This window comes from Poromitra crassiceps (assembly GCF_964638095.1).
Source record: "Poromitra crassiceps genome assembly, chromosome: 4".
Taxonomy (NCBI): domain Eukaryota; kingdom Metazoa; phylum Chordata; class Actinopteri; order Beryciformes; family Melamphaidae; genus Poromitra; species Poromitra crassiceps.
Window position 1 is genome coordinate 23,460,894 of NC_139626.1, and position 12,150 is coordinate 23,473,043.

Below are 12,150 nucleotides of genomic sequence, written 5' to 3' on the forward strand. Positions count from 1 at the left end.
GTAGAAAGACAAGGTGGTTGAGGTTATCTCTCCGGCCTGAGCTCCACTGAGGAGCTCTTTGATGTGATTGCAGCAGGAGCGGCGATCGTATGAACATGACGCCGATTGCACCGTCGCCCCAAGACACTCTCTACTGTTTGAAGACATTTCTACAGCTGATAGAATGTTAATAATTATGTCCCGAAGCCTTTGCTGATGATAAACATTCAAGAGCACGGATTACCTCTGTCTCTCTCTCCCCGCTGCTTCATCCCCTCTGCTTGTGTTGTTCAGTTCCAGAAACAAGGCAAGGACATGGAGAAGGTCAAGCAGCGGCTGGCCGAGATCGCCAATTACGTGGACAAGGTAACAATCAAATCCATAGAAGGGAGTGCGATGGGGGAATGTGATTTATTAGAGGGCACATCCAGCCTGTTGAGAATGAACCGACCTGCGAGGAGAGACTGATTGGATTATGAATGGATGATCAATTCCATAACGCCGCTGAGAAATGTTGTGAAGATGCTACCGTAATGTACAGCAATGTGCTATGGAGGGAGATGTTCTAAAACTGATTTATTTGCATGAAAAGCCATAAGCTTGATGAGGAGTGTTTAAGAATTCGTTCAGGGTTTCTTGTGAGGGTTATTTTACAGCATTTATGCTTTATTAGGTGGTGTACAGTGGAGAGTAAAGATAGGGGAGAGAGAGTGGGGAGTGCATTACACATGGTATAACGTCCTATAAAAAAGTATTATGTCAAACCATAAATCCCAAATCACAGATCTCTACTTCCCCCTCCCTCCCTCCCTCTGTGGGTCTCTCTCTCCTTCTCCACCATCAGTTCTACAGGGCCCTGAACATCCGTGTGGCCCTGGTGGGCTTGGAGGTGTGGAGCGATGTGGACAAGTGTCCCGTCACCCAGGACCCCTTCACCACCCTGCATGAGTTCCTGGACTGGAGGAAGGTCAAGCTCCTGCCTCAGAAGCCTCACGACAATGCCCAGCTTGTCAGGTGGTTATAGATCTATAGACATATGGACCCCATTATATATCACTTTAAAGGACTTTTACTTTCCACTTTATCTAATTTGAGATAGTTCTGATTGCTCCATCTTCTGCTATTGCTGTGATGGTTGCGCTGCATACTGCACAAAGACAAAACCCTCGTTTGTAACATGATTACTCACTATGGCTATTAAAATGATCTTGAATCTGTACGGCATGTAGCCTGCTAACTGCAGCGTTAGCGTAGCAGACCCATGTAACGGATTATTTAAATATTGAATTGAATGTTGAATGATCAGTGGTTGGTGCTAACCTTCTCCCTGACACTCTCCATCCCCCCAGTGGGGTCTACTTCCAGGGCACCACCATTGGCATGGCCCCCATCATGAGCATGTGCACAGCAGAGCAGTCAGGGGGCATCGTCATGGTAAGTACACCCAGGTGAACACACACCATAGACTTACGCACACCATAGACCTACACACACCATAGACCTACACACACCATAGACCTACACACACCATAGATCTACACACACCATAGACTTACACACACCATAGACCTACACACACCATAGACCTACACACACCATAGACCTACACACACCATAGACCTACACACACCATAGACCTACACACACCATAGACCTACACACACCATAGACCTACACACACCATAGATCTACACACACCATAGACTTACACACACCATAGACCTACACACACCATAGACCTACACACACCATAGACCTACACACACCATAGACCTACACACACCATAGACCTACACACACCATAGACCTACACACACCATAGATCTACACACACCATAGACTTACACACACCATAGACCTACACACACCATAGACCTACACACACCATAGACCTACACACACCATAGATCTACACACACCATAGATCTACACACACCATAGACCTACACACACCATAGATCTACACACACTATAGACCTACACACACCATAGACTGTATAAAAATATGGACGTAGCCACCGTGACGTCACCCATTGGTTCCTGGACTCCTGTTTTGAAGCCTCGATTTTGGCTTTTTGGCCGTGGCCATCTTGTTTTTTTGGAGACAGAAGCAGCTAGCGTGAGGCCAGGGGTTTCCAACAGAGCCACAGCGCCGCCTGCTATTGGTCCGCTATCAGCATGCTGCGCGATCACTGGACAGCCGACCTGTCAATCACGCCCCCAAAACATAGTCTGCTTTATCGTCTATTTTACTGTAAATTGGACCATAATTTACAAAATGAACATCCTGCTGTATTGAAGTAGACTTGAAACTAGTGATTGAGACCATAAACTCATTAGGAAGGTGTTCACTGAGGTCATAAATCAAGTGAGAACTCGGGTCATTTTCCCATTGACTGGCATACAATCAGAAGCCAGTGGAGTCCGGCCCCGGCAGGCCTATTGAAAGAAGGCAGGTGTAAGGCACTTACACATTGGCTTCATTTTTCAGGCCCAGAGGTTGCCCTTTGACACACACACACACACACACACACACACACACACACACACACACACACACACACACACACACACACACACACACACACACACACACACACACACACACACACACACACACACACACACACACACCTTTACTCTATACTGAAGTAGGGGAGAGCAGAGAGAAGAGAAATATTGCCTTGGGTGTCAAGGTCCTCCAGAGAGGAGACAAAACACTCACTATGGCTCACCCAGTTTATTGAAGATCCTGTGAAATGTGGCTTTAATTGATCTACTTTATCCTCTCCCTCTCCTTCCTCCTCCTGTCCTCCTCTCTTCCTCGTTCTTTTCTCCACCTCTCTCTTCCTCGTTCTGTTCTCCACCTCCCTCTTCCTCGTTCTGTTCTCCACCTCCACCTCCCTCTTCCTCGTTCTGTTATCCACCTCTCTCTTCCTCGTTCTGTTCTCCACCTCCCTCTTCCTCGTTCTGTTCTCCACCTCTCTCTTCCTCATTCTGTTCTCCACCTCCCTCTTCCTCATTCTGTTCTCCACCTCTCTCTTCCTCGTTCTGTTCTCCACCTCCCTCTTCCTCGTTCTGTTCTCCACCTCCCTCTTCCTCGTTCTGTTCTCCACCTCCCTCTTCCTCGTTCTGTTCTCCACCTCCCTCTTCCTCGTTCTGTTCTCCACCTCCCTCTTCCTCGTTCTGTTCTCCACCTCCCTCTTCCTCGTTCTGTTCTCCACCTCCCTCTTCCTCGTTCTGTTCTCCACCTCTCTCTTCCTCGTTCTGTTCTCCACCTCCCTCTTCCTCGTTCTGTTCTCCACCTCCCTCTTCCTCATTCTGTTCTCCACCTCCCTCTTCCTCGTTCTGTTCTCCACCTCTCTCTTCCTCGTTCTGTTCTCCACCTCCCTCTTCCTCGTTCTGTTCTCCACCTCCCTCTTCCTCATTCTGTTCTCCACCTCCCTCTTCCTCGTTCTGTTCTCCACCTCCCTCTTCCTCATTCTGTTCTCCACCTCCCTCTTCCTCGTTCTGTTCTCCACCTCCCTCTTCCTCGTTCTGTTCTCCACCTCCCTCTTCCTCGTTCTGTTCTCCACCTCCCTCTTCCTCGTTCTGTTCTCCACCTCCCTCTTTGCCGGGCTCTTGGCACGCTCCGTCTCGTCTAACATAATGCTCTCGTGTTTCTCCCCTGTCTCTCCTGTAGGGGTTGAGCTGAGGATTCCAGGGTTGATATAAACTCTTATTTACTTCAGCGTGCACACATTAAGCGAGTCTGTTTCCAGGAAAGCCGTGTCAGCTCAATAGGTTAGCTCGGTACGCGCGCCGCGGCCTCTCCTCTGTACGCTGATAAATCAGAGTGCGTATCGATTACGCGAGTGGAAACCTTTGCGTTTTAACGAGGTGCAACCAACGAGTGAGTATGAGGACGTATATATCGCAGCTTGAACGAAAACGCAGGGCCATGTTGTAAATGATCACCTACTACAGCACTGGAACCCTATACGCTGTGCACAAGTCATGTTGCATTAGCGTAGGTCATGCTATTATTTTATTCTCCCCCCCTCCCGTCTCTCTCTCTCTCCTCTCTGTCTCTTTGTCTCCCTCTCTCTCTGTCTCTCTCTCTCTCGCTCTCTCTCTCTGAGTGGCTGTATTTTTCTTGGGGCCCGGCTGGCTGGTGCTCATGGTTTACAGCTAGTCCCCAGATGGTTCTTAGCTCTCGTCCTCCCAGATGGTAAAGTGGGGGTTATGCTCATTATGACAGAGCCCGACATGCCCATACATCAGATCAGGTCAGAGCCCGACATGCCCATACATCAGATCAGGTCAGAGCCCGACATGCCCATACATCAGATCAGGTCAGAGCCCGACATGCCCATACATCAGATCAGGTCAGAGACGCTGTGGATTTGCATCCCTCCACAGGCATGTCCCTGTTGTCTCAGTTGATCCCTTCATTTACAGACCCCCTTTGAACTCATTAGCCCCGCCTCCCCATGCGGCTCTCAGTCTCCACGTTCTTTTATTTGAGGTATATCAATCGTTAACATCCATTCTGGGACCATCTGGAGCCTCCGTCTGCCAATATTGAACGTTCAGAGGATAAACATGACGTGGCTCGCAGTGTCCTCTTGAGCGGTTCAGCCTCACGAGCGGAGCAGTCGCCGAAGGTGTCTGTGTATTTCCAAGAAATGTCATTAGCGTTTTCTTTTTTTGCATAAATCCAAGCTGCGTAGCTGGATCCCCGGCTAGTGTTGACAGCTGGTGACAGTTGCATTGAAAAGCCCCCAGCTGAGCACTTCATCAGTCTGAGCCTGACTTAGTAGAATAACGTACATGTGGCTGTGTGCATTCATGTGTGCGTCCATGAAAAGCCCATAGCTACTGTCCCTACATTATTGATCTGGACTGGCATGCGTTCGTGTTTTACACACCTTGCAGGAAATCTCTGCAGCTAGCAGCGTTCACTCCTGCGTGTCAGCGTAGCTTCCTCTGCACGCTCCAAGTCCTCTCGTGCGCCTGTTTGTCATGCAGAACTTCTGTTGGTCTTTGTCGACGTGTTCCCGCTTGACTGTGTGATTGTCAAGCTGTCTTTTGCCAGTTTCTCCCTCTTTCATGTCCTGTTTGTGCAAAGCACGGCAGTTTTCTCTCAGAGGAAGTTCATATCTGTGGGTGTGAGGAATAGAGCGGCACATCTGCTTCTGTTAAGGGCTGCCGCGCGAGCTGAAGGTGACAGAACCGCAGGCGGCCCATTCACTTCTCATTTCAGTGCCACAACTTTGAATGGGGGGAAATGCTCTGTTAAGCACTGATCCAACAATGTTGTTTGTTTAATCTTGGTAATATGCAATTACACAGTTGTTTTGAGTAATGTTTCTCCAGTCGGGGCTGTGGGGAACAATAGTGTGGCTGCTTTAGCTTTTTTTTTTATTATTTGTTATTTTCCTCACAGAGTACGTAATCATATACAGTATGCATGTTTTTAATTAGTTGTTTGCTGCAACAGAAATGTAAGTGGAATACATTTGATTATGGATGATTCTGCAGCATTATGTCCAGATATGTTGGAGATAGATTAATAACTTATTTAACTGTGCTGTGGTGAATGGCAGTAAAATATATACATTATATATATATATATATATATATATATATATATATATATGTATATATATATATATATGTATATATGTGTATATATATATATATATATATATATATATATATATATATATATATATATATATGTATATTATATTATATTATATTATATTATATTATATTATATTATATATAGTATTATATATATTATTAGATCTTATCTTGATCTTTTTGTCTCACACTGTATGACTGGTGATTTTCAGGACCATTCAGATAACCCCCTGGGAGCTGCAGTCACCCTGGCCCACGAACTCGGACACAACTTTGGGATGAATCACGACACGCCGGAAAGGGGGTGTGGCTGCACGGTGACAGTGGATCGTGGAGGCTGCATCATGACCCCCTCCACTGGGTGAGTCACTACCCAATGAGCTTTCTCAAATGATCAATTCAGCCTGCATCTGTCCATCTTGACAGTATATAGTCAAGATGGCTGAATCAGTATGAACAGTGTCTGTTGCCCGTTCTTGACAGCTGTCTTCCATGCTGCAGTATCTAAGAAAGAGTTGTATTTCAGATCGTTAGATTTGCTTCTATATCAGACAGGTTTTTCATTCCTACCTGACATGTTTCGACGGCAATACTTCCGTCTTCATCATCAACAAACGTCATTTATGAAATACCATGTCAATCATGCAATAAATCGTACATAGGAGAAACAGGACGGTCTTTCATTACCCGCAAAAAAGAGCACCAAAAGGAATGTGAGAAGGAGACAGCAAAAAGACAGACACGGGCTATAAAGGAACAGGCACTACAAGAAAATCGGCAATCACAGATCACTGCAAAAGGGAGAACCACATTATGGACTGGGATAAGGCCAAAGTCATCCGCACCCAGGACAACAAACACCAGCGCTGGATTATGGAGGCAGTGGAGATCAGGAAGCGGGCGCAAACGACGATGAACCGGGACGAGGGGGCATACATGCCCCCCTGTATGTATTTGTTACTATGTTGTTTGTCCCAGTCCAGGGACCACAGTGGAAATAAGTCGAAAGACTTTCATGTGTCTGTATCCCTGACGCTCTGATAAACTTGTTGTAACTTGTTTTTTCCATGATTGACGTCTAATAAAATAAAATAAAATCAAATCATGCTTTCCACCACCTGGAACAGCGTTCTCAAACGGCGAAATGACAGCGGGGGCCTTGGTCGTCCTGTCAAAGACGATCACGCCTCTGTAAACAATATCAGCTGTTTAAGACACGTCACACACCATCTAGTGACACCTCTGATGAAGACGGAAGTATTGCCATCGAAACATGTCAGGTAGGAATGAAAAACCTGTGTCTGATGTAGAAGAAAATCTAACGATCGAAGTAAAGTATAGACACTATGAACCTTTTTGGAGTTGTATTTCAGCTCGTTGGCCTTCGTTACCCTCGGAATATAAGTTAACATTCACTGCTTCATTGCACTCTAGAGAGGCCCACTTGGTTCGGCTTTACGAATGATGTCTATCTCCAAAAAACAGCCGAAATGCATTATCGCATTGTCAAGCCGTCATTAACTTTGCGTCAATTTACTGTCTTTGCAAATTCAGCAAATGTCACTCAAAAAGCCCCGATTGCAATCATACAGTAAGTAAACATTAGTTCACATGCTATCCGTTGCTAATTTATTATCAGTTGAGCAGTAAGCAAATGATGCCGTTGAACCGTTGAACGATTGAGTTTATGGCAGAGCCAACAGCTGTGCTGACCCCCCGCAGCCATATGACTCATTCGGAATGGGAACTTGGGAAGCCAGTTGTTTACATGTTCAGCGGCAGCACATGGCACACATTGTAGTTGCACTCATATCTGACCCTAATCTGAGTAGTTGCTCTGCAGTAGACTGATTGAACCAGTCACACTTTTGCAGAAAGCATATCAGAATCAGAATCACTTTTATTTCCACAATATGTAAAGATTACGTACGAGGAATTTGTCTTAGTGTAAGTATGCAGCATAGCGTTCATGTCAATATTCAGAACATAAAAAGAAGATATCTAAAAGACAAAATTGCAAGTGCAGTCCAATATATGCAAGATATACACTAATAGGAGGGTTAAATAAATGGCCTGCATTTATATAGCGCTTTTACAGTGCTTTACAATCAGTAGGTACATTCACCCATTCATACACTGATGGCGGCAGGCTACCACGCAGGGTACCATCGGGAGCAATTTGGGGTTCAATATCTCGCCCAAGGACACTTCGACATGCAGACTGGAGGAGGCGGGAATCGAACCCCCAACCTCTTTGATCCAAAGCGATTAGTGGATGACCCGCTCTCCTGAGCTACAGCCGCCCCGAAATAGGCATTAAATAGGGTTACAGTCCAAGTGGTGCACAATGTAGTTAACAAAACTGTTTTCACACATACAGACAGGGAAATTACCTGTAAATCAAGACTGGCTATTTCCCGGAATTTCCCTTCACACCTGAGGGATCACATGTGGAAAAACAGCAGCGAAAATACCTGCAGAGCAGGTGGGGAGTGAAGTGTGCACTTGGATGGGGAATCGTCCTTATTTTGGGGGTCGGCAAAACTCCAATGGTGAAATAAGTTTGCTTGTCACACAATAAATCACACTCGTTTGACTTAAGAGGGCATGTATGTTGTATCCTTCACATTCGCTAACCAGTCTTTGAACTGAAATCTTTGAAGAAGTTGGGATCCCTGTCTGAGAGAAATAGCCTGGCTGGTTCAATGTTTATCCGTTCACCTGCGTCGCGTTGAAGCACTTTACAGACTGGCTTCGTTTGATGTGTCCAGGGGCTTGCCTTCGCTGTCAGCAACGTAAGCAAAATACTTTTCGCTTCGTGCATTTGCTTTCTCTACAAGCGTTGGGCGGCTTGCATGCCATTTTCGCTGTGTCTGTCCTGTGTGTCGGGGTGCTGCGGAGGACTGAAGGACTGGCCAGAGAGCGAGCAGAGAGTGGAGGGGGGGGGGGAATCGGCACGCCCACACATGAAGCAGACATACCGCTCTTATGACAAGCTCCAAAGTGGTGAAATGTCCGCGATGACGGGGTCGCGCTTATACTGGAAAACAACTTTCACACATAAAGGCATTACACCGCTTTCTGGCCATTTCCCGGTATAAAGCGCATGTGTGAAAACGGCTCAAGAGTAATATAATAGAGTAAAAGGTTCTGGTAGGAGAAGCAGCTATAATACTCATGTCAGTGGAGGGGGCTTTCGGGCCTTGTTGATGAGGCCAATGGCAGTTGGGATTGGGAAGAAGCTGTTCTTGTGGAGAGAGGTTTTGGTCTCGACAGACCTCAGTCAGTCTCTTGCAGAGGGGGAGCATTTCAAAGAGTTTGTGTCCAGGGTGGGAGGGGTCGGCCATGATTTTACGAGACCGTTTCAGCGTCCTGGCGGTGTGCAGGTCCTGAAGGGATGGCAGGTTGCATCCGATCACCTTCTCAGCACAGCGGATGATGCGCTGCAGTCTGTTAATGTCCTTGAGACTGGAGCAGCATACCAGACGGTGATGGAGGAGGTAAATATGGACTGTATGGATGGAGGTGTAGAAGTGCACCATCGTTGCCTTTGGCACTTTGAATTTCTTCAGCTGCTGCACAAAATACATCCTCTGTTGTGCCTTCTTGGTGAGAGCTCTGATGTTCAGCTCCCATTTCAGGTCCTGGCTGATGATGGTCCCCAGTAAGCGGAAGACCTCCACAGTGTTAACTGGGGAGTCACCCAGGGTGTTGAGAGAGGGTGGGGCTTTGTTCCTCCTGTAATCCACAGTCATCACCACTGTTTTTTGAGCATTGAGCTCCAGGTTGTTTTGACTGCACCAAGTCATCATCAGATGGTTGACCTCCTGCCTGTAGTCCGACTTGTCTCCGTCCAAGATGATCCCTATGAGGGTGGTGTCATCCGTGCACTTCAGGAGCTTGACAGACTGGTGACTGGAGGTGCAGCTGTTGGTGCACAGGAAGAAGACGTATGGAGAGAGGATGCTGCCCTTGGCGGCACCGGTACTGATAGTCCGGGAGTCGGTGATGTGCTTTCCCAGCCTCACGTGCTGCTTCCTGGCAGTCAGGACGTCTGTGGTCCATCTGCAGATACAACTTCTTACCTAGAAATGCCACCTATATTGCTCGTTCACTTGAGAATCAGACAGGCCCAGAGTCTTATACAGTATATTGCGTATATGAGATGCAGAACAATGGCATGGCTGTTATATCATTCCTTGCTGTGGATTGCCATCTCTGTTGTAGACTGACAAGGATGTCCTGGGTAGAAATGTTGGGGATCAGTGCCAGCCAACATCCAGCAGTCAGGGGGAGCCTCAGACTGTGCTGTTTATGCTGGAAACATCCCTGTGTGTTTGGCTTGAGAAACAGACCCATGAGAAACAGCGTAAGACTATTCCCAGTCATAGAGTCATGAAACAACACAGCAGTAAGATGTAGACTTATATTGAACACTGATAGAGGGCATGCTCCCTGCTCAAGAGCCTGTCCAATAAGGGCAACAAGAGCAAGAGAGAAAAAGAGTGAGAAGTATCCGTCGAAAGACAAATCAAATATTTTTGTCGCTTCGTCTTTCTCTGCATGTGTCTCTCTCTCTCCCTCTCTCCCTCAGCCAGCTAGAGTGATGCTATTCTTTGACATACATGCAAGTTTAATACTGTGAATTCTCTTGGCAGCTCCATATAAATAGTTAACTACCCCTGAACACCAGCTTATTATGCAATGCAATGTAGTGAGAGCTTATCACCTCAGTCTCTGTTTATCAGTCACAGCAGTGGAGAATTTTTCCAAATGTGAAAAATGTGCTTCGTTTGTACCAAACGTAGACTTGTGGGGAAAGGTAAAGGGAATAGACATGAATTCTTCCTCATCTTGTTCTCCACTCCACAGAGACCGTCTGCTCTGTTTTTCCATTCCAGTTGAAGAAAGGAATGATCTCCATGTTAAAAGACCTCCACACCTGCTTATTGCTTCACTTTGCTGCTCTGCCCATTAAAGCAGGATTAAGGAAGCAATGTGTTTAAATAAGGATGTTTAGGAACTCTATATTCCCTCTCTCTCTGTTTCCTCACTTAATTCCAGGTCAGCGCCATACCCTTAGCCCGCGGCGGTGCACGGGCTCCCATGGGTCCAGCTCAGCCCCTCACAGTCCCATGCTTTACAGGCCATGTGGCCACACACACACGAGCTCTACTGTATCACCTGAATGCTATTCATCAGCCTGAAGCTACAATTATTTGTTTATAGCGTGGACTGCCATGTTTTTCCAGGCAGGCGACCAGCTCTTTTCAAAGCGCAATGTGATTATGCAGAATGCCTCTTCACAAGGCCAGGACTCCAATGAGTTTGCTACAAAAGACCCTCTGATTACTCTACCAGCCCCTGCATTCAAATACAGCGCGGCAGGATTGAAAGTACAGGCACAGCTCTCCTATACAGTCAGTCACCGTGAGGAACCTTTTGTTTGGATTGATATTTCACTATAATCTGCAATAGTAATTTCTCCATTCTCATTGATTATGCACAGACAGACAGTCATACATACCAGCCATCGTGCTCTCCTGGCCCTGAGATAATGAGCTCCAGTTCATCTTTATTATGCTGGGAGGGAGGAGAGTTGTCAAACTGCAAGCTGTCCTGGTGCCAGGCAGCCAGCTGCACATCTGTATAGAGCACTAAGCTGTCCTGGTGCCAGGCAGCCAGCTGCACATCTGTATAGAGCACTAAGCTGTCCTGGTGCCAGGCAGCCAGCTGCACATCTGCATAGAGCACTAAGCTGTCCTGGTGCCAGGCAGCCAGCTGCACATCTGCATAGAGCACTAAGCTGTCCTGGTGCCAGGCAGCCAGCTGCACATCTGCATAGAGCACTAAGCTGTCCTGGTGCCAGGCAGCCAGCTGCACATCTGCATAGAGCACTAAGCTGTCCTGGTGCCAGGCAGCCAGCTGCACATCTGCATAGAGCACTAAGCTGTCCTGGTGCCAGGCAGCCAGCTGCACATCTGTATAGAGCACTAAGCTGTCCTGGTGCTAGGCAGCCAGCTGCACATCTGTATAGAGCACTAAGCTGTCCTGGTGCCAGGCAGCCAGCTGCACATCTGTATAGAGCACTAAGCTGTCCTGGTGCCAGGCAGCCAGCTGCACATCTGTATAGAGCACTAAGCTGTCCTGGTGCCAGGCAGCCAGCTGCACATCTGTATAGAGCACTAAGCTGTCCTGGTGCCAGGCAGCCAGCTGCACATCTGTATAGAGCACTAAGCTGTCCTGGTGCCAGGCAGCCAGCTGCACATCTGTATAGAGCACTAAGCTGTCCTGGTGCCAGGCAGCCAGCTGCACATCTGTATAGAGCACTAAGCTGTCCTGGTGCTAGGCAGCCAGCTGCACATCTGCAAAGAGGACTGCTTGTTTCCTGCTCACATTGGTCACGGCCAATTGTAGCATCCCCTTCCCCCTCTCCATCCATCCCTCTATTACCATTACCTCTAAATGAGAACAGGCTGGTGTCTCTCATCCTTAGAGATTATATCTGGTCAGAACACAGAGGAACACACACGTGCACACACA

The 12,150-nt window shown here is 47.3% G+C and overlaps 1 protein-coding gene across 1 annotated transcript in view; it reads left to right on the top strand.

Annotated features, from left to right (window-relative positions):
• The window catches only part of LOC310775678 (disintegrin and metalloproteinase domain-containing protein 12-like), a gene marked incomplete at its 5' end in the record, with an annotated part of 103,131 nt that overhangs the window by 63,603 nt on the left and 27,378 nt on the right, over positions 1-12,150 (top strand). The window contains 4 exons of the mRNA XM_083635827.1: positions 274-345; positions 824-993; positions 1,329-1,413; positions 5,820-5,968. Of these exons, the coding sequence (XP_083491953.1) occupies positions 274-345; positions 824-993; positions 1,329-1,413; positions 5,820-5,968 (476 nt within the window). The remainder of the gene's footprint in view (positions 1-273; positions 346-823; positions 994-1,328; positions 1,414-5,819; positions 5,969-12,150) is intronic.